Source organism: Acartia tonsa, chromosome 10 (assembly GCF_053477335.1).
Source record: "Acartia tonsa isolate MP-2025a chromosome 10, ASM5347733v1, whole genome shotgun sequence".
Taxonomy (NCBI): Eukaryota; Metazoa; Arthropoda; class Copepoda; order Calanoida; family Acartiidae; genus Acartia; species Acartia tonsa.
The window spans coordinates 27630447-27653939 of NC_137269.1; the positions used below are offsets into that span (position 1 = coordinate 27630447).

The 23493-nt window shown below is 34.9% G+C and overlaps 3 protein-coding genes across 3 annotated transcripts; all 3 read right to left on the bottom strand.

Annotated features, from left to right (window-relative positions):
- Nucleotides 1-62: 62 nt before the first annotated feature.
- LOC145329765 (cytochrome c oxidase subunit FA4-like) lies at nucleotides 63-3234 on the bottom strand. Its single transcript, XM_080174147.1, has 4 exons — nucleotides 3103-3234; nucleotides 2057-2154; nucleotides 1203-1280; nucleotides 63-715 (listed from the first exon to the last, which is right to left on the bottom strand). Exons 1-4 carry the CDS (start codon nucleotides 3190-3192, stop codon nucleotides 643-645), a joined length of 339 nt encoding a protein of 112 aa, XP_080030273.1. The 5' UTR covers nucleotides 3193-3234; the 3' UTR covers nucleotides 63-642.
- Nucleotides 3218-9318, bottom strand: mRpL36 (mitochondrial ribosomal protein L36). Its single transcript, XM_080174146.1, has 6 exons — nucleotides 9250-9318; nucleotides 8817-8961; nucleotides 8332-8420; nucleotides 6674-6779; nucleotides 5869-5925; nucleotides 3218-3687 (listed from the first exon to the last, which is right to left on the bottom strand). The coding sequence occupies exons 1-6, from the start codon at nucleotides 9303-9305 to the stop codon at nucleotides 3613-3615; spliced, it is 528 nt and encodes a 175-aa protein (XP_080030272.1). The 5' UTR covers nucleotides 9306-9318; the 3' UTR covers nucleotides 3218-3612.
- LOC145329761 (uncharacterized) lies at nucleotides 9313-23293 on the bottom strand. The gene is made up of 17 exons (XM_080174142.1): nucleotides 23105-23293; nucleotides 18763-18842; nucleotides 18412-18517; nucleotides 17419-17609; nucleotides 17012-17092; nucleotides 16270-16535; nucleotides 15849-15930; nucleotides 15279-15543; nucleotides 14959-15033; nucleotides 13966-14087; nucleotides 13561-13624; nucleotides 13043-13130; nucleotides 12531-12676; nucleotides 12124-12222; nucleotides 11643-11716; nucleotides 11222-11313; nucleotides 9313-10045 (listed from the first exon to the last, which is right to left on the bottom strand). The coding sequence occupies exons 1-17, from the start codon at nucleotides 23162-23164 to the stop codon at nucleotides 9777-9779; spliced, it is 2160 nt and encodes a 719-aa protein (XP_080030268.1). The 5' UTR covers nucleotides 23165-23293; the 3' UTR covers nucleotides 9313-9776.
- Nucleotides 23294-23493: the final 200 nt, after the last annotated feature.

The following is a 23493-nucleotide window of genomic DNA, read 5'->3' on the forward strand; positions in this document are numbered from 1 at the left end:
TTATTACATACAAAATTCCAAATGTGTATGAAGAATAAGACACTAAAAGAAAAGAATTCACGTATGTTTAAAACATTTATTTGCGACTTAATTATGGTATGTTTAACAAATCACAAATAAGTTATTTATAATATCTAGGAAGGTAATAGTAGTAAGCTTTTTTTCAAATTTCTTTGGTTTTGTTTCACAGCAATTTTTGGCTTGGATTTGAATGGCACATATAAATTAGATAAAAATAAAATATTTTATAAAACTTTAGTTTTAGTTTCTTGGACTTAAAAAGATTTTCAAAGTGAACAATTTTGGATTTTTTCAAGTGGTGGAAATATGAAAAGTGCGCTTTTGAAACAATAATATTTTAAATCCTTAAAATGCTCTTAATTCAATAATCTTAAAAGTCCAATATTGCACAGTTGAGTATTTTATAGTTACAGCCAAAATATTCAGATTAAATTTTAGTTAACTGAAAGCAAGGAAACCTAAAGAGAAAAAAAAAAATTCGGATTTTTAAAACTTTTATTTATCTCTTAAAAAGGCTGGGTGGTAGATGTTTGCTTTCAGTTTAACCAAACTAGACAAATATATTATATTTTCTACATCAATATTGACTACAAGATATTTCTGTTGGCACAGAGTAATTGCTTAGATCTGTGGTCTGCCTGCTAGGTAGTCCTTGCTGTAATCAACACCCGCAGGGTTCAGAATCTTGAATTGCCTGAAGAAAAAAAATATTATGTTATATAATATTCATGTTAAGGGAAAAAAATTTATTTCAATTCCTACATATGATATACATAGGTATTTTTTTTTATTGCTTCTAAACCTTACTGTTTTATTCATTAGGGTGGATTAAAGTAGGACACCTGCTAGGGTTTATATTGAATAAGCTCCGGTGAGGTTAGAAAAGCTGGTCTGTTCTCTATTAAATCCTCCTTCTGATATATGGATATTCTGCACTTCTACATTAATTTACATGACATTTGCTTGACTTATTTAACGCGTGTTTTTGTTGACTTAGCTTTCCCTATGCATAACTGGACATAGATCTTGGCTATTCTAGATATTATTATGCCGCTTATAAAAAAAATACATGAACGTGCTATTTGGCAGCTAGCATCCTTTAACCATCATAGGTTTTAAGGGATAATTGATTCCAGGAACATTTAACATGAACTGCACAAATCCCGAATTTTTTGATGTACCTGTTGGCATAGTAGTTGTAGGGGGCAGAGGGATCCTTAGTCTTGCTCCAGTTAACATCAGTGGTCTTGGTAGCTAGTCTAGAATAAAATATTTAAGTAAATGTATGAAGGATGGGTAAAAGTTGCCTAGATTGTAATTGATTAACAATGGTAAGTTCATGTCAGATGACATAATTTGGTGAGTAGTTGGTGTTTTCACTTCCAATTCTGAATCTGGGGTAGAAAGTTCGAGTTTACTCAGAAAATCATAAAAAATTATTTGAATTTCGCCGTACTTCTCACTGTAGTGTATGCATTATAGTGGATTAATGTAAGACAACTGCCATTTTGTAAATACCAGTATGTCCAAACCCTAAAGAACTATGACTAATCCATCAACCAATCGAGTTGATAATTTAAAAGGGGGGGGGGGGGGGGCGAAAGTGACACTTTTTGAAACCAAAACTAAAAATCAAAGGAACTCAACTAAAAAAAGAGGTACAGGTCTGATATTTTGCATGGTAGTTGCTTTATAGGGGTACAATATGGAACTGTGAAAAAACGGCGTCGCAACCGCCGAAAACCGCCGAGAAAAGGCAAAAAAAAATTTGGCGGGAAACGGCGGTTTTCGGCGGTTGCACCGCTGTTTCTTCACAGTTCCATATTTTACCCCTATAAAGCAACTGCCATGCAAAATCTCAGACCTGTAACTCTTTTTTTAGTTGAGTTCCTTTGTTGACTTTTAGTTTTGGTTTCAAAAAGTGTCACTTTCGCCCCCCCCCCCCTTTCTTCACATACCTTATATGGTTGTATCTCATCCCCATACTACCATATGAATACTAAAGTCCAAACAACAACATCTAAAGAGTGCATACCTGACACAATAGGCAGCAACGAAGACCATACCAGCACCGATGATGGCAAACAGGGGCTGCAGAGCCTTGTGGTGGTTCAGAGAAGCCATGGTCATACCCTAAAACATGAAATTGGTTGTCATGCACGAAAACTTATGCCTTTTAAAATCAAATAAGCAAACTATTCAATTTTTGTATAGATGCAGAAATAGGCAGGTATACCTAACAAATAACTAATAAATTTGAGAAAAACATTTTGTAACTTCAGCTGGTTTTGGGGAGAGGCAACCTTTATATTAACACCCCGAAATCAGCTAAAGTTACGAGATATTTTTTCGAATCAATTCAGATGCAATGTAATAGTAGTCAGTGATCTTAATGGATAAGACAATGTCCGATAAGTTGATGTACATACCCAATTTTAATATACAAAATTAACCCTTCTGTAGATTACAAGGGGGGGGGCGAAAGTGACACTTTTTGAAACCAAAATTAAAAGTCAACAAAGGAACTCAACTAAAAAAAGAGTTACAGGTCTGAGATTTTGCATGGCAGTTGCTTTATAGGGGTACAACATGGAACTGTGAAGAAACGGCGGCGCAACCGCCGAAAACCGTTGTTTCCCGCCGAAATTTTTTTTGCCTTTTCTCGGCGGTTCCGCCGCCGTTTCTTCACAGTTTCATATTGTAACCCTATAAAGCAACTGCCATGCAAAATCTCAGACCTGTAACTCTTTTTTTTAGTTGAGTTCCTTTGACTTTTAGTTTTGGTTTCAAAAAGTGTCACTTTCGCCCCCCCCCCCCCCCCTTTGTAGTTGAAACGTTTGTACACTCATTTTAAAAAACCAACCAATCATCCATTAAGAGTCCCCAAAAATGTTAAGCTAACAAATAAGAAAAGTATTTTATAAAACTTTGGGGACTAGTATAATAAACAGCCCATTGTCCCCTCCCGTTCTGCTTACAAGTAGACTAAATGGTACTTTATGGGTGGCAACTCTACGATGGGCATTAGATAATTTAATTTAATTATAACCCAAGCAGCAGCGGCTGCACTGATAAATTTACCTGCATAGGCTTGCTGTTGTTTGCTCTCCTGCCACCGGGCTGCTCGATGTAGGGATGGTCAATGCCGCGCAGAACCTTGCTGAAAAACATTTTTAGGCCGGAGGTGTCCCTTAAATCTGAAATATTATAAAATTATTGCAGTAGGTAACAAATGAAGTTTTGAAAGTGTTAAAAAAATTCCTTCAAGAGGGAGGGAGATATTTCGTAATATGGATGATCAAAGCCATCTAGCCTAAGATTTATAAACATAAATTTTCAAGTGCCTGGAAAACCCAATTTACGAGCTATAAGATTTTCCTCTCCCTCGCATTAAAATGAATATCTTACCTCTGCTATTGCAAAAATATTTTAATTATAAAAATAACATATAAATGTGACTTAAATGCAATTATCATATGTAATAAACATAAAAAATGTTTAAAATCTTAATCAAATCAAGTAAAGCTTTTGATATTGATTATATGTTGTTAATTAAACTATTAATATTTCATGTATAGGGAAGAGATATAATTAGAAGTCCATTCTGAATGATTGTTGAGTCTTCATATGTCTGGAGCCACGTGGTCTGTTCATATTTTTGCTGCCCTAAAAAGTAATGTATTGTACATTTATGTTTGTTCCACATTTGATTGTAAACCCTTGTCTAGAAGTCATAATCAAGCCCTTATTGCATTAGTATCAGTAAACAACATTACTATACCAACTATTAACAACGTCTTAATAAGCAGTAGACGGATCTTCATAATTTTTTGCGTCTTTAGTTATAACTATGTTTCACTGACCTTTCCACCTCCTACCGCCCAATCTCCCTCCTCTGTCCTGCAGCTAAAGTCCTTGAACGCCTCCTTCTCCCATACCTTAAACAATCCCTCTCCACCCACCCCTCTCAACATGGCTTCAAACCCCTCCACTCCACCACATCCTCACTCCTTAATCTTTCCACCTCCATTGCTAACGGTTTCAACCAAAACCTCCCCCCCAGCCGCACAACCGTAGCCTCCATTGACCTTTCCAAAGCCTTCGACTGCATCCCAATCCATCTCCTTCTCCAAAAAATCTCCTCTTCAAACCTCCATCCAAACATCATCAGATGGCTGTCCTGCTACCTGCGTGGCAGAATGGCCTTCTGCTCCTACCAAAATACCAACTCCTCCCCCAGAATTGTCCACACTGGTGTCCCCCAAGGCTCTGTTATTTCCCCCGTCCTTTTCAACTTCTACATAGCAGATGCCCCCCACATCCCCCCTGCCACCACCTCCTCCTATGCCGACGACCTCAATTCCTTCCACTCCTCTCCTGACATCCCCCAGTCAGTTGAATCCATCAACTCCCACCTCTCCTCAATCGCTGACTGGGCCTCCACCAATGGCCTCTCCATCGCCCCCAACAAATCCACTGTCACCCTTTTCACTCCTGACCGTAAGCACCAATCCAACCTCCATCCTCAAGTCCAAATTAACGGCTCCATCCTCCCCCTTGAGAAAACCCCTAAGATCCTTGGAGTTACCTTTGACACCTTTTTCAATTTCAGTTCCCATGTCTCCACCATTTCCTCTAAAATTTCCTCCCGCCTCAGAATCCTTAAATGTCTGGCTGGCACCAAATGGGGCCACCAGAAGGAGACCCTCCTCACCACTTACAACACCCTCCTCCGCCCCATTACCACCTATGCCTGTCCTGTCTGGTTTCCTAACACCTCCAAAAACAACATTGACAAACTCCAAGTCCTCCAAAACCAAGCCCTCCGCATCTGTACTGGTTCCACCAAAAAATCCCCCATTAGCCACCTCCACCAAGAAACTAAAATCCTACCAGTACGGAACCACCTCTCCCTTTTATGCTCCCAGTACCTGGCCTCCTCCCTCCGTCCTTCCCACCCATCCTTCCCCAATGTCACAACCCCTCCTGGTCCTAGATCCAAGAAATCCACCCTCCAATCCATGTTCCTCCCGAATCTCCAACCTTTTCTCACCCCTGATAACACTCTCCTCCCTGCAAATTACAAATCCACCATCTCCCGACTCCACACCTCTGCAGTTACCCAAGCCATCAACTCCTACCCCCCTAATCCTGTCCTTAATCATGCCCCTCCCAACATCAACCCCTCTGAGATCCAACTTCCTAGGCACTACAGAACCATCCTCTCCCAATTAAGATCCAATTATTGTCCTAAGCTCCAAAGTTACCTGCATTCCATCAACGCTTCTCTTTCACCCAACTGCCCATCCTGCCCCAACAATCCTACCCCTGAAACAGTCCAACACCTCTTTTCCTGCCCTAATAACCCAACCAACCTAAATCCCATTGACCTCTGGCAAAATCCCACCCTCGTAGCTGCCTTCCTATCATCACACCCCAGTTTCACCAGCCTCCCTCCTCTTCAACGCCCCCCTCCAGAGCCCCCTCCATAAGCCTTCCCTCCCCCACCTACTGATGACAACCTGGACACGAATATGGACTATGAGCAGCCAATACAACAACAACTGAGACTTTACCCCCTGCAGCAACTAAAGAGGTTTAAAATATTAACTTTTCTATTTGTTGACATTATAATAATTAATGGCTTAATGTCCATACATCAAAGAAGCTTAAGTAAAGGTATAGCATCAAATTCTTTACGTAGTAAATACTCTTATCTTAATTTACTAGGTATTAATCCTTTATAATGTTTTGTATTTTGATGTATATAAACTATACCTACATCCGCCATTATGCATATCCATTGTCCATCCATCCATCTGTTTGTCTATCTATCTATATATTGACCTGTGTGGCATGGGTGAGAATCATGTTTCCATACTTAGTAGCTGTTTGTCTTGCTGCCTACATTACAATTGAAATGAAAATATATAAATATTTTTTCCATATAGGTAATTTTACATAATGAAGGGAATACTACAAAAAAATATATCTGGGTTTGTGAGAATCTGATATGTTCTTTATAGGTACCTAAGAGGAGATGTCATAGACCAAATGTGTGCCATAGCTAGGATATCAAGTTAGAAGAAGAGAATGGAGACATAGACCAAATGTGGACTCTTCTTATAACTAATGATCATTGACCAAAGCAATCTTATGTATTTTTTATATGTTGTAGATCATAGAACAAAATTCATTTATTTCGTGTTTTTATTTCTTATCTATTTTATATTTTTATATGTTCTAATTCCAGAGAGTAAAAAATATATCTTTGGGGCTTTACTTATGTTTCAACATTAATATTTTTATACGTATTTTAGAGAGCTCCATAATGATCAGGTCCAGCTAGATAAATAATTACACTGTGTGTGTGCACTTTTGGTGAGTCACCCGGTTACTTTGGGACCCCCAAAAAAATGGTTGGACGACCTTGTACAACGGCAGATCCCCACCCCCTCCCCAACCCCCAATGAAACAACAGAATATTTTTTCAAATACAAATATGACAATGTTGATGGTTTAAATCTTATTATACAATAACTTTTTAAATTGCTATCGGTCAACAACATATAAACCTAATGATATTTTTATCAAATATTAATAAGAATGCAATAGTGTAATTTCACCCAAATACCATATTTACATGACTTACCGCCTTATGTCTGGGATGAACAGTGCACATGACATATTTTACTTCATCCTTGACTAAAAAGTAGCAGTGCTTACATCTTCGCTTTGGTGTTCCCACATGTTTCATCCTGAAATAATAAAAATTAAAAGGAATTATGCCATGAAAGAAATCATGAGGGTAATAAAACTGCGTTTTCCAATTGTGTAAGACAATAAAAGTATAAATAAAATTTTACCCAAGTCTTTAAATTTATGTGTTAGGTACTAAAACTGTCTAATAGGGAAAAAAGTACTGAAAATATTAAATAATCAACCGACATTTTATAAAATCTTTGACCTCCACTCTAAAATGCGCCGTTGTTTAAAGATATCACTGAAAGCAGAAATTAGCATTGTTTTATTCATATTCCTATTTGTTGTGTCGAACAGGTATATAAAAAAACTAACTTTTTTTGTAGTTATGTTACATCATAATAAGCAAAATTTTATTAAAGTGCATTTTATACCTAGGCTAAGAAATTTCTATACAAAAAGAAAGGCGAAGTAAATTCAATAAGCTTTTTTTTCAGAAGGCATTTTAATAAACTAAGGGGGAGAGGAAGTTTTTACACTTATAGGAAATGAAAGAGCAAGAGCAAGAGCAAGTGATTCTAAGCACCTTCCATCATTGATCCATAGTATTTTTTTAAAGAATATACTAGTTTTATGTTTGATATTTGGTTTATCGACCAAAAAAGTTAGGATTCACCAATTTTTAATAACAATAATATACTTTTGTGTCAACGCTTTTAAACAACAGTTTGAACTCATCAAACCATTTAATGATATTGCACCAAACAATGCTTAACATTTCAACGTTTTTTTCATATAAAACCATGGTGAAACCTAATTTTTTAGTCGATAAAGTAAATATTAAACATAAACCTAGGATATTCACTAAAACAAGGATGACAACATCCATAAAAGCGAAGCACTGAAACGGTAGGACAAACGGACATTAACACTTGTATAGTGTCAGAACTGAATAATCAGCATATAAATGTATAAGAGTCAAAGCAAAATTGTATGTAAATTTGTTGAAAAACTGCTGGATACAGGATAATGTTTATGGACATACTTACATTTTTAGGACTTGATTATAGAGTTGCTTCGCTTATAACATTATACTTTGTTGTCCCAGGAATCAATATACCAAAATTCAGATCAATCGGATGATTAGATCACATAAAAATTTGTTGTTAAAAAAGTAAAAAAAATCAACATGTTTAAAATGGACGTACGGACATTTTGGTAATGATTATAGAGTTGCTACGCTTTCTAAATCGTACCTAACTACTAAAGGAATCACTATGCAAAGTTTGAAATCGATAGAACAATCCTAACATGCCTAAATTAACGAAAAAAGCTATCCGTTACGGACGTATGGACGGACGAACCGACCCTAATTATAGAAAAGCTTCGCTTTTAAAAATACTATGGATCAATGCTGGAAGGTGCTTAAAATCACTTGCTCTTGTTCGTGGATAGTCCCCTTTTGGTATAAAATTTTGCCCTGGACGTTTGGGCTTGTTTTTATACCTAGTTATCAATCCAATTCTTTCTGCAAAATTTCATTTCCTAGAAGTGTACAAACTAACCCTCCCCCCCCCCCCCCCATTGATCGAAAAGAAAAAAAAATACCCAGCGGTTTGTTGAATAACAGGTACAGAGATATTATTTAGAATTCCAGCAGTCGGTAACAAAATATTTGCTTTTACAGGTATTAAAGTCTAGCAACCAACAAGATTATTTTTAAGTGTTTTTAAAATCTGACTAATAATTTATGGACGACCAAATAGATGTAAACCTTAAGTTATGATAGACAAAATTAGAGTGATTGACAAAAAGTCGGAAACAGTGTGTTACAAAGTATGAACCTAAAATCTTCACAAAAAATACCTGTTACAAGTATATCTAATAAAACATATATCCTTGAAGAAATAAAATTTACACTTTAGCTTAATAAACAGAAAAACGAAATAGACATGGAATAGATACTTGGCCATCTTAAAGAAAAGGTATCTTTTCATCCTGAGAAGCAACTCAGTTTTCCCTATATTACTTCTTATAGACAGAAAATTTGGAATTAGAGTCGTATTTATTCTTGTTACTAAAATAATCTTTTCCTGTGTTAAGGCTGGCTGTCTATTAAATATTCCTCTCAAAACTGCAGATGTATTTAATAATCTGATGCTGGAAATTGTTCCTAGCTGGTTTAAAACAGGTGAGGATGGGGCAGCAACAAGTTGTGGTGCTGCTGATATCAACAGTCTAAACAAGAATAAAATACTTATACAAGAAGGTAATTAAAAACATGAATTAAAACATCCACTAGTTGCTAAGATAATAATTATACGACAACCAACTTAAATGACAAGAACAGTCCAACATCTTTGATATTAACTGAGAAAATAACATTATGCTAAAAGACTCCCATCACTACCAAAGTGTAATTAACAGATGGACGGGAAAAATGAGTCAGATACAATCTTGTTTAAGTGATTGTTTTCTTTTCAGAAAAAAACATTTCCTCTTAAAATCTTCAAAAATCTTTATTACCTTGTAGAATTAGGTGCCATAGAATTGAACCCTGAGCACAATCGACTTAACAACATTTTATAATCTATATAAAAAATTTATAATTAATTTACAATGTATCTATTACATAATAACGATACATACATACAAAATAAATGCGTATTACAAATACTGAAGAAAAAGATCATTTTAATTTTTGCTCTCCAAAATATTTTTTTTTTTAAAGATCAAAAAGAATAACAAAATAACTTTCATATTGTAAATTTAGAAATAAAAAGTTTGAAAAATAGTATAGGTAACAAAAGAGATATTGCACAAAAAAGTACAACTTTTATATCACAAATAATTCACAAAAAGTGCAGAAAAATCATTAATAATCGCGAACTCTTAAAGAGACTTTTAAAACATTTGACATAATAATGAATTTTTTAATTAATTTGTATAATACAATTAGATTTTTTAAAGATTCTAAAATTTTTGGACTTCTTTAAAGTTTCATGACTGTTTAACATAAAACTTAGGGGAAAGGGTTGATAAATAAAATGCGACTATTCGTCCACATTAAAAATATCCACCTTCACCCAAAACTTGTATCTCTCTCCTTCCCCCTCCTCTCCATGATCCCCCACCTCTCCCTCTTCCTTCTCCCCGCCCATCGCCCCGCTGTGACCGGCGCTACCGCCCCTAGCTGACGACGACCCCACCTCTTTGACGTTTGTGACAGGATTCTCGATGGCGGTATCCACGGTAAAAATGCGCTCCATGACTGCATCCCTCACACTCAGTCCACAGCCACCCTGATCCAATTCCTCGGCTCCTGACAATAACAAGATTATGTTATCAATCAACTTTTAGATAAGTTTCTTTTTTTATAGTAAACCTTTTAACCCTTACAGATCGGAGGGGGGGGGGGGGGGGGCTCAAAGAGCCCCCCCCCCCTCTAGTTTTTTCAATCTCATTTTTTTTGTAGGTAAGATGGAGAGCTGTGACTTCATGACTTTTTAAGTTTAGTAATTATACGTCGGCAAGAGTTGATTTTATTAGGATATCTGGTCTGTGTCGGTCGTGGTGTCCGGTCAAAGTCGGTTGGGTAGCAAAAAAAATTAGAAAAAAATCTAAATAAATCTTAATTTCTACATTATGACTTTTGTGTATAAGGTAGAAACCTAAAATTTTTTTGGTGAATACTTAGATGTCAATGACCTTCTGAGAAAAGTTGTGTTATGACCGTTTGACCGCTCCCTGACCGACTTTATGACCGATTTTTGTCCGGCTTTTACTACAGACATATAACATGAATATCGTGGCTTCTATTACAGCTAGAGACCTATAATTTTTTTTGGTAAATCCTTGAGCAATAATAAACAGATAAAAATATTTGTTTGCGCCGCCAACCGCCGTTCTACCGCCGTAACCGCCGGAAATGGCGGTTTCCGTTATTTGCCGTTTTTCGGCGATGATCAAAAAAAGAAATTTTTTTGTTATGAAAAATAAAAGTTCGTCCTAAAATTTGGTCATCCTAGCTGCAAAATTGGCCGCTCTACAGCTGTTTTAAAATTTAGCGGCTGGCCGCTAAAAAGCGGCTAAGGAGCGGTCTGACTGCTATGACTAGAAAAAGTAATTTTCTCTAAAAATACACATGAACCACTTGAAAAAATTTTACGTCTTTATCTGTACCAGGAGCCGAGATAGAGGGGGGGGGCTCTTTGAGCCCCCCCCCCCCCCCCCCCCGATCTATTAAGGTGGGAATTGGGGCCCGATCTGTAAGGGTTAAATAAAAAAAATATAACTCTTAGCCAGCCTACTACTTGTCAGAACTAGAAATATTTTCTATTAAGTAAAGACAAAACATCTGTTTTGAAATAAAGACATTTCAAACATTTAATTTTGTGAATTTGTAATTGATTAAACATACATACAAAAAATGCTTGTCCCCATTACCTTAATCAAGCCTAACTTTATCAATCAAATAAAAAGTAAATAATACACTAACCTTTGATATCAATAGGGCAGACTTTTCCATGGTAAGAAATAGAAAATCTGTCTGAATATGTATTCTTACATACTGTTATCTTCGTTTCGTATCTAAATAGATATATTATTTAGTTAAATAGACAATATAGGTACATAGTATGTATTTTTGTGTATCATCGCGCGTCTCAGAAAGATAGAAAGATAATCCCATTACTTTATAACAAACGGATAAGGGGACAAAGTACGTTATTGGATAGCATCATTTTTAAACTGGTGAAAATATTTTAGGTTTTTTTTATCAATCATTTAATTGCAAGTGTTATCCGTTACTAAAGTAAGAGTGTTTCTGTTTTGTTTATCTCTCTATCTGTCAGCTGAATTTATTGTACTTTTCACAGAAGCTTTGTCTTAGTCCTGGGAATGCGAATAACAACACTTACTGTTCACACTCCGCAGCTGAAGCCTCCATTTGAACAAAGAAATACCACTGACCATTCTTTCCACTCTTCTCAATCTGAATAAATATGTTAATTTAGATCACAACAAAAGCAGATAGATAAATATTTCTGTCATCCAGGATAGATAGATACCTAGACAGGGAGATATTTATATTATACCTGGAAAGTAAACTTGGCCTCCAAAAGCCAGATCCATCCCTAACGTTCAAGATAGATAGATAGACATGAATATTATACCTCGAGATAGAAAGTAATATTCTGGAACTGAAGTAAGCTCGGCCTCCAGAAGCTAGATCTATTTCTATCATCCAAGAAAGATAGATAGATAGACAGAAAGATATTTATATTATACCTGTAGATAGAAAGTAATATTCTGGAACTGAAGTAGACTTGGCCTCTAGATGCTAGATCCATCTCTATCATCCAAGATAGATAGATAGACAGAAAGATATTTATATTATACCTGGAGATAGAAAGTAATATTCTGGAACTGAAGTAAGCTTGGCCTCCAGAAGCTAGATCCATCTCTATCATCCAAGGCTCTGGTATACTCTATTTCCTCCTACAAAATTTCAATTTTGAATTTGCAACGAGATATTTTTGTATAAAACTCGTAATTAATGGCAAAAAGGACGCTTAAACACCTCACAAAAAAACTGAAAAAATCATATAAAACTATGACTGCCTGTTCCTAAAATTCTCTTTGCTTGTGTGAGGTCACATTTTAGGTTATAAGCGCTTTGCAAGTTATTGATAGGTTTCACCACAATATACAACATTTATACAGATGCTATCTTGCTATACAGATTACTTCTGAATGATGCGCATCAACATTTTCTTGAATTTACCTATGGAGATACGATTGTTTACCTGATACGGCAGCGGTTTAGTCATATAATTATCGCCGCACTCTGCGCCAATGACGTGCGAGGTTAGAGCGGTCAGCGAGATCATCTCATCACAGGCCCAGTGTGGACATCTCACCAGACGGAACATGCATCTCTCTTCGTGCTCGTCTAAACAAATTTCATTTTTAAATAAGTTTTGGAATGATAAGCTTGAATTAATGATAGATTGTGACAATTAACCTTGTATGAAAGTGACAGGAAGTCTGTCTATTTTGTACAGATAAAAACCTGTTTAACTGCTGAGACGATTTGTTTTCCTTTAAGGAGAAGCTTTATACAAGTCCAAGGAAGGTATATAACTATTTTAAGGGAGGGTACCTCTACCCTCCTATGAGAAGTTACCCGAAAAAATACCCCCACCCTCCATCAAACACCGATAGAAGTCTCTAGGGGTGTAAGTATATATTACATAGAGCTTAGAGCTCAGATATCTACATATATTTATATAACTACACAGAATTACAAAGAGCTGACCTATTGAGTTGATATCACACCTAGTCTCGCACCCGGCATCTCTGAAGTCGCATGGATGCTGGATTCTCTGAATAATTGTAGCCGCAACCTGTCAAAAAGTATTTTTTGTTAATATAGAAAATAAAATATAATTGAACTTTGTCTTTTTATGTACTTAAGTAATTTATCGAAATGAAAATTTATTATTTAGAAACATAGCTTTAGATGTCCTATTTCCTACATGATAAACTGACGGACTTTTTACACCCAAAATCTACCTTGAGATAGTGTGTAAACTGTAAATTATAAACTATATTGTGCACTAAAAATAAACAAACACGTTTTTATTTCATTGTATGTAAATAACTAAGAATCTGAGATAGATATCAATCTAATATAGTATTTTTGATTCTTATGAGTTGTTGAATGATACAGAAAATAGAGGCTGCAGACTGCAAAAATAATGCGTTGACTGTCCGACGAACAGTACGAAGATACAATTATAGAGTTGCTGTGCAAATGGCTGTAAATCAAAATACCTGTGAAACACAGTTGGTCATGGGAATTCTACAGGTTGGACAAACTTCAACTTTATCTTTACACCTATAGGTAAGGAAATTTTAATTTAAGTTTAATCCTATACAAAAGAATTGTCTTTTTAAAAACACTCAAAAACGACCGAAAAACTGCAGAATTCTTTAGTCTGTTAAATACAGTAAACAAAACATAACGTTGCCTATGTCAATTTGTGTACTTTAGACTTAAAGAAAGCATTTGATTAATAAAAAAAGATTTTTCTTTCTTTTCATAAACATAAAGAAAAAACAAAAAAAGAAAACTGTGTTTGAAATGGAAATTTAAAAATGGTAGGTAAACAATAAAAGTAAAAAAGGATGTTCTCATTCAAATTTCGTATCCATCTATTTATAATATATTTTTGATACCTGGAACAAATAACATGTCCATTCTGGCAGCAAGGAACAGGGGGAGCACGTGGCACACAAAAACAAACGGGGCATTCAACACTTTCTTGTAATTCCCGCAAAAATCGTTCATTTTCTTGTTTCTAAAATAAACAAATATTAAGACTAACTAATGTAAAAAATATGTAGAGCGCAGTGATTTGTCAGTGATATGTCTGACAAAAAAAAAGGATCTACTGCAGTTCACGGTAAAATATTGCTGGTAACGAATATTGCTTAAAATTTATGAATTTTAAAGGCTGCTTGCTGCAAAACGGCTGAATGTACAGATCATGCTTGCACATTGTTTTAAGCGGCATAAGAAGGCCTACAAATAATCTGGAATAGCCATAAATCAATAATGCATAATTATCTCGCAGTGCACAGAAATGCGCGAAAAAGACCTATTTTACGCGGTTTTTCTTCAGTGAAGCTTTCCCTGTGCATCATTGGATCTTGGCTATTCCAGATTATTTGTAGGCCTTCTTATGCCGCCTAAAATGGTGTGCGGGTATGGTCTGTACGTTCAGCCGTTTGGCAGCTAGCAACCTTTAAAATTCATAAATTTATAGCAATATTCGTTACCAGCAATATTTTACCGTGAACTGCAGTAGATCCAAAAAAAACAGATAAAATAAAAATAGTTGGGGGCCGGGGCACACTCTAAGAAAAGGACATGGTGATTTAAAGAAAAACAAGCCTTGACATTGGTGTCCCCAAGGAAAAATATAACCAAGTAGACCAAAAACAACATAGAGGAGGGAACTCCTACATGAGCTGTTAGATAAAAAAATCTCATCTTTCATCAATGCCTCAAATCGTGCCCAGTCCAAGGAAAATTATAGAACCATTTTGCGTGGCCTATATTCTTACAAGAACAAAATGGCAATGATGATAAAGAATGTGAAAAATTGCCACATTGCTGCTATACTAATACATATCATTTTAAAGGGATATATTTATAACAAAAAATACCTGGGTAGCTAATTCATTTTCCCTCTGTCTTAGTTTTGCTTGTAATTTAGCGACTTCTGCAGGTTCTCCTCCACACTAAGAAACATTTTTAGTTGACTTTCTCTCTTTTTTTAATATAATCCCCAAATTCTAGTAGAAAAGTCTAGGTCAAAAGGGTTGTAGATTTCTAAAACTATTTTCCTTAAAAGAATGTTAGTTTAGTTTAGTTTGATGTGCATCTTCAAAACAATAATATTATGGATTTGTATACTTCTTATTCTTAAAATAGGAACTTTCTTTATTGCTAAGAAATTGCTAAAAAAGAATGTAATTCAACAATCCTGGTGAGATGTGTTAAATTGCTGATCCTCTCCACCCCCTCTGGAAGCCCCGGAACCACCTTCTCCATATCTACACCTTCCCCCACCGACCCCACCACTATCCCCATCGCCACCACTTCCCCGCCCCTGCTTCGTATGCTCTACCCCCATACTCAAACCTCCTACTGTCTTGTTGGAAACAGCTGTTGTGTCGGCCATCTTGGATTGATTTTCATCATTGGCAGCTGAAGGATTACTTGTTACTGATGTTGATGTTGTGTGAGTTCTAAAATATTTTCTTATGATCACCACAAGGGAAAAAAGCACAGTAGCCACCGTTTTCAGAATTTGAAATTCAAGCATTTTTTTACCCCTCACACATATTTTTTGAGTTTATTTCCTCAAGGAGGGTAAAAAAGGAAAAGAACTCTAGATTTTTCATTTTTTTTCTTCTCCCACATATACCCCCCCCCCCCTTTAACAGTGGATCCCATGCAGAATATACAACCCTAAGGACGCAAATAAAAGCAATCTACCAGTAGACACAGGCACACATACACTTATTGTTATAATTTAGAGTTAAAATATTACCTAGAAGAGTTGCTGGTATTCATAACTTGCCATTGTTCTTTTAACATCCTACCCCCCACTCTTTCCATACCACTGGCTCCACCTACAAATAAATAGGATGTATAATGTCTGTTTATTGGTTCCTCAATATGTCAAATTATCTTATAACGTTCTACACCTCAGACATATCCTATTTCACGTTCAAAAAGAAGTTTATATAAATGGCTGCCTATTCGTTCCTTAATATCTAAGATTCTTATAGCAGCCTGAGATACCTTCTTTCTATACCGCCGGTACCGACTACTAATAAACAGGATGAATAAATGTCTGTCTATTTGTTTATAATAACTCTATACTGTAGTCCTAATTTGCATTTTTTGTGCTACACCTTGATGTCAACCTTCTTTATTTATAATTAGGTATCCATGATGTTACTGCGTACCTGTAGACGCCCTATGGGGACCAGATCTCGGCTTCCCTTCCTTCTCCGCACTGCCGCCTCTCCCTCGCACACCCTTGGTTCCAGAATGTCCCCCTGCCGCCGTCGCGTGTACACTTTTGGGTACATAACTCGAGGAAGTCGGTGGTCTGGTGTTTGAGCAATGGACTCTGGAGGTACAATATCCTCTGGAAGTACAAGGGCGGTTACTCTGGCAGTACACAGGTGTCCTGCAGGCTCCTGTACAGTTGACGGTGTCCTGACATGACCTTAATAAGAAATATATTTTAATGGAGATATTCCTATGCAATCCTATTATATAAAGTAGTAAGCTTTTTGTCTGTAGCGAAGGATCTCACTCATCGCTGAACCGATATGGTTCTTCTTTAAAGTGAAGTGGTCCAGGGAAGGTTTTTAAAATGGGGGAGGTTTGCCCCTGGAGTCTTCTAATATAATGATAAAGCTATTTCTAGATTCTCAGAAAAAAATAAGCAAGGATGACAGCAATCATTATTAGCAAAACATAAAAATATAGGTATTTATATTTTATAGAATATTCAGGGTTTCTAATTAAGATCCCATGACCAACAAACAAACAAAAAGTTAATATTCTCAAAATTTTAAAAGCCGCATAAATACATTAGTTACTAGAAATACAAAATACTTTTTATGTCTACTAATTTATTGTACATTGTCTAATCCCTGAAGAAGATTCCTGGAGGATAGGTGAGAATGCTAACATTACCTGCAAGAACTTGATGTTCTATTTGATGTTGAACAAGGACGACAACCTCCTTCCTGGTGGCAATCAGAGCAGCTTTGTAGCCTGGTAATAAAAAAATATCATCCTTTTAAAACGCGAAGATTATCAGTAATTTATGCATATTAGAAATGTTATATTATTTTCAAATATCACAAGATGTTTTCTATAACAAATTTACAAACTAAATGTACAATTTAAAAGGCCTAGCAACTCTATAATTATTAACCAGAAAGATTATAAATATTAGGTAATAAGTCAGTATTTTCTATACAAAAAAATGAACCATCCCCTAACCCTAAAGAAAAAAAGAAACTTTAGGTACTTACCTAGTAGTTTCAGTTAATTTAAAATCATATTGTGAAGATCAATGTTTAAATTTTTAAATGTACCTGTTTTCATTGGAACCATTATTTCCATAAGTAGGCGAGTTATTTCCACCAGTGCCACGCCCGTGAGGCGGAGAGTTTGGCGGTGAGTGGCGGGTATAATTTTGTTCAGCGGTTACAGGTGTAGTACCAATAGAGCTGATATTACTGTTATGTAGAGCTTGCATTGAATTTGATGAACATCGAATTGATTCCTAGACAAACAAAATCCTTTGATTTACATATATTTTTACTATTTATAATTCAAACAAGGACAACAATATCTAAAACATAAGCGCCAACACATAAAACAAAAAAAGTAACAAGCCCTTTTCACTCCACAGGGGGGAGCATAGGCCGCTGACAATTCGTCAGTGTTTCTGTAACAATGTGGCTTATGGATATGGGATAGAGTTGTCAGCCCTAAGCCCTATGATTGCGGTGTAAAGCGTTCATTTGCCATTTGACAACCAACCCTTTGATTGCACGACCTTTGTCTGAGAAGTCCTAACTGTGCATGGTAGTGAGTTGCGCCTGTTTTGGGCCACGGCATTCCCCCTACTCTAACTATTTATGTCGCGCACCCGACATAGCAGCAGTAGGAACCATTTTTAACGTCTTTAGTTATGACGCGGTGTCGGACCGAGATTCGAACCTATCACCTTCCCGACGACGAGCGGATGCGCTACGTGTTGAGCCACGGTCGCGGGTAAGCGCCAACACATATTACACCGTAAAAACGTAGTTGTTAAAAAAAATTGTCATAAGATACCTAAGCCGGGTCACAATAAATCTATTATAATTTGAAATCGAATTATAAACTCATATGTACGGTGATTTTAGATTTACTAAAAAAATAAATTTAGACACTGCTAGTTTTAACCAACCAATCAAGATCTAAATACAGAATTTTTTGAGCCAAGAAATGAGATAATGTGTTTATAAAACTTAGGGTACCATTTCCAGTATTATTACATTTGGATTCCAATGTCCCCTCCCTCACTGATTTATATATACCTGAGTTTCTTGTTGTTGTTGTGAGCCCTGGTGTTGTTGACATCTGGTGTTAGTACTGCTGTTGCCACCACCACACTCCTCTGCTTGATCACAACTTTCTCCACATCTTAACACAAATTTTATTTATGTCATCCTCTAGCTGTAACATTTCTAAACTAAACTATGAAATCTTACTAATTAATGAAACTTACTTATAACTTGTTTTTGTTTTGGTTGCTTTAATATAACTAACTTACTTCATCATCCCTTCGAATGTCCATCTGTATGTCCACAATGTCATAGAAAAATAAATTTCTTAAAAATGAAATAAGGAAAACCGCCAATGTTTTACATTTATCCATATATTTCTACCTGTGACTGTTATTATCTTCCCTCATCTTTGCCTTCTTACAGACTGGTTCCAGGTCTGCCATTTCATCTGTGTCTTCCAACTAAAACAAAATTGGTGATAGAAGTAAACACTAGATTTTTTTTCTTCAAAAAGGCATAAAAAGAAATACATAAAAACAACACACAGAGAAGCATAGTTAATCCTCGTGGGTGTATAAATATTCTGCACAAGATTCATTTGTATTCCCCTGCTGCAAAATATTTTATCCCCCAACCCCCACCCCATAGTTTTTTCACCAAAATTAAAAAAAAATGTAGGTAGGTAGGTAATCTTTATTTTATTTATTTTTTAAATCCCTCCCCCATATTTTCTATTTTTTTCCCCTAAGGGGGAGGGGGGAATCACTAGGAGGGTTAATTCCTATTTGGGAAAGGGGGGTGGGTAAAATGGCGCAACAATTTTTTTTCAATGATAACCTATAGGTATTATTAAAGATTCAAAATGTAAAGGGAGTCCGACATTTTATTTTTTTATAAAATAAAGAATATTTCAAACAAAATAGAATACTCAAGTGTATATATTTAATACTTGTAACTTACTCCAAATAATCTTAGTCTGCTAATCCTCTTCTAACAGTTAAGAACATTTCTAACTAATTATTTTATAAGATGACTATAATAACTTCTTGTTTATCTAAAATATGTTTAGGCATTTATGCTGCACTTATAACATATATTGGAACCTTGTCTTTAGATATTGTTATCATTTTTGATGGCATTTTTTGCATGGCATCAATCGTATCTTCAGTGTGTTATATTATTTATCTAAGGACCAAGAGTGTGATAGAAATTACTCTCCTAGACAGGAATGTGCCATAATATTATTTATTGTAGTCTGATTCAAATTGTACAAATTAGGTTTAATTGTATCTTTGTCTTATACTTTATTTTTTTGTTTGCAAAAAAGTACATATCAAATATGATAAAAATAAATCAGCTTCGTAAACTCCTTAGTTTTTACCTGGGTAATTAGCAAGTTTAGCGAATTTGGACAAACAAAATGAGAAATGTTCAAACACTTTTCTCAATTAGGAAGCATTTATAAAAATTGAATGTTCATGGCATGTGTGATTATTAGGTTTCTAATACTGAATTATATAACCAAAGTTCTCTTCACAACCTGCACATTCATCATTTTTGTTGCAACTAAGAACTCAGATATAATGCTTGATTTCAAAGGCTTCCCATGGTATTTGATTTACATCTTGTGCAACAGAGCTGCAGTAATAGCAACTTCATCAACCTTTCTCTTTATGTCACTGGCTAAAGTCATATTAAACTGCAGAATGGACTTATACATAAAGATAAACTCAGATATTACAGTCAACTTGGCAACCTTACTTGTTCTGTTACTGAATCTTGTTGACTTTATACTTAGAATCCACATGCATGTTTTCAATGATTGTGAAGATAAACTTATGTTTAAACTTTATCAAGTTGAATTTAAATGGAAGTTTCAGCAAGACACAATAAATGTCTATAACAACACAAATTCAACACATTTTGAAGAGTTTGGTGAAACAGATCCAATAGGGTGCAGAGTGTGCCCATCTTATCCAACTTTGCGCATTATAATGGCTGCAGTTCTTGTCCTAGAAACTATAAAACTCTTATCGGGGTTCTACAGAATAATGAAAAAGTATGGTACAAAAGTGAAAGAATCCAATAAGAACCATACAACTGTGACAATTAGGTTTCAACAGGGTAAACAGAATAATATGACAATGTTAGAAAGTTGTGATGATCCACAAAACAATCACGAGAATCAGGCTGTAAAGGTTCACACAGAAGATTTAGAAATTGAAGAAATACAGAATGATGGTAATGCTGCAAGCAGTTCAAAAGAAGTAACAGATAAAATACTGTTTAACAATTTTGTTCATGAAAATACAGATCCTGCTCCAAATATCTTCACCATGTTTCATGCAACTCAGAGGTAACCATTAATTTCTAATCAAAATAAACTCCCCAAGAGTACTTAAATTAAAGGAAATAGTTATCTTCAGTGTTAACTTTTTGTAGTTAAAGGGATAGTTGCATTAATATGCATTTAACGAGTTTTATTGCAAGCTCAAGTTACAAGAATGCCATATAACATATATAAGAGGGGGGTTTTTAATGCAACCATCTCGTAATCAATGATTAAATGGCACTTAGAATTCGAATTTCGATCTGAAATTTTTCATGAGTAATCCTTAGTAGGTCTATTTTCCCTAAATTGAACAAAAAGTTGGAAAAGTAAAGGCTAACGGCTCAGCCGTTTATTTGTTTTTTTGCCTATTTTCAGGGCAAATTCATCATTAATTACGTAGGAATCAACTTTTTTCCAACTTTTTGTTCGATTTAGGGAAAATAGACCTACCAAGGATTATTCATGCAAAATTTCAGATGGCAATTCGAATTCTAAGTGCCATTTAATCACTGATTACGAGATGGTTGCATTAACTCCCCCCCCCTTTTTGTATTACAATAAATAGCAATCAATAAGGCACCTCCAAAATAGTCATATTGCTGTTTTTGTGAAGACAGGACAGTCATATAAGTTGCATATATCCAAAAAAATATGATTTTCAAGTCTTGATATTTTTTAAACTACCTGGTAGAAAATTGAAATTCTTTCAAATATATGTCTTTTAGATGTAGTTTAAACTATGGAACAGAAAAAAATATGCAGTTCACTAAATTCAAGTTTAAATGCATTTCGTGCAACTATCCCTTTGGTAATATATAGAAATGGCAGCTGACATGCAAAAACCATTTCTGGTATTTTTGTTATGACAGGATATGGCTTTCTTACAGTGCAATAGCTCTTAATTAGGAAAATATTTTAATGCTAAGGAAGTGACTGTTCCTCCTTACTTTCCACTTTTTTAATATTATTATGTTATGACTATTCTGTTTGTTTAAACCATGCTGATCAAAATATTTTGGGTGTATCACAGATCCATTCTCGGTGATGTGTTCTGTAATTAACAAAGAATGATATTTATTTATAGAACCGCAAATACGGCAACAGACGTAAATGGGCAACCAAGCATTAGAAGATGGAGAAATATTTTAGGTTTCACTCTGAAAGAAAGTCTCAAGACTATGATTATGAGAACTTCAACTTTTACATTGCTTATTTATGCTTTTTTGATAATGCTAATTTCAGGTAATACAAAATTACTTATAGTTTATTATATCCTTTTAGAGGCCCAAAACAATAAGTTAGAGGAGTTTTCTGAATTAAAGGGGGATGAGTAATTTTTTTCCAGGGGTAATTCTCTCAGAGAGAGCTGAGCTTCCATCCCAATAGATAGATATTAACCTATCCTAGGTAGTTTATATAAGGATTTTTTATTACTCTATAATTTTTTAATCAAAATTGTTTAAAGGTTTAAGTAGTGACCCAGCAATATTCATCTACAGCTTAAAAAGACTTGAAGCATATTTTATTCCAATGTTTTGGCTGCTAACTGATAAGAAAACGATACTGTTTTACAAAACAAAATTAGCCAAACAGAAGAGAATTTTTACTATTACTAATAGTTAAATGTATCATACCTTATGAACTACGAAAAAAACAAAGTGTTTAAGTGATTAACATACACTCTATAAAGTTAAAAGTTCATAAATAGCTTCGAATTAACCGATGCTGATGAGCTCAATTGAAAAAGATAACTTCTTAAATTAAAAAATATACCTATACCTATACAATGTCATTTGTTTTATAGGGTTGGCAATCCGTATCCGAATCCGCCCAATTTTTGGTCAATCCGGAATCCGTTTTTTAATAGCGGATTCGGATTCTTAATTGGTAGGCTAAAATTAGGGTCTTGAGTTTTTTTCTTTCAACTCCCCCTTCTTGAAGGCAAAGATTATCATCATTATATAAATATAAAATCTTTTAAAATCTGGTTCGATTCTCGCAAGTGAATAATAGAGAACACCAAGAACATTAATTTTTAGGACATATGTAGCACTTAAACTTTTTATTTAAAAAAAGCCTTTTAAAATATTGCTAGAATCCGGAATCCGCAGGAATCCGCCATTTTTTTGGACGGATTCTTGTAAGAATTCGCATATGACAAAACATTAAAAATAAGTCAGCAATGAATAGTTATATTTTATAGGATAAAGCTAGCTTACGGGAAATTATATCGTCAAAAAATTTCGTTGCTTGTATATTGTAATGAATCTTATGTAACCATAAACAAACAAAATTGTCCGTCTTCTAGAAATCCCTTTCTAAGTTTGATGGATTGACCATCAAGGATCTTCTATAATCTATTTAGATTAACTAAAAGCTAAGTTAACTTACCTCAGATGAAGAGGAGGGGGAGGGTGGAGCCGTCAGATGTGAATTATGCGTGCGATTCATAGCATTCCAAGATTTTTTAAATATTTCACTTGCAGATTTTTTCTTTCTCAATGATTGAACATTTTTTTCTTTCTTTTTATCACTCACATTATTTCTGAAATTATTTTTTTTGCATTAATGTTATAAATATGTAGTGTATCTTTATTAGTTTTAATACATTTTAAATTGTTGTAAAGCCTGATTGTAATATTAATTTAAAATAGAATAAATAAATGTTGTTAATAATTTATCTTTTTTAATTCTTTGGTTCAATATCTTATGTTATTATATTAAATTCTCAAGAAATTTAATAGCATTGTAAGGATTAGTAAAATATCAAATCTAAAAGT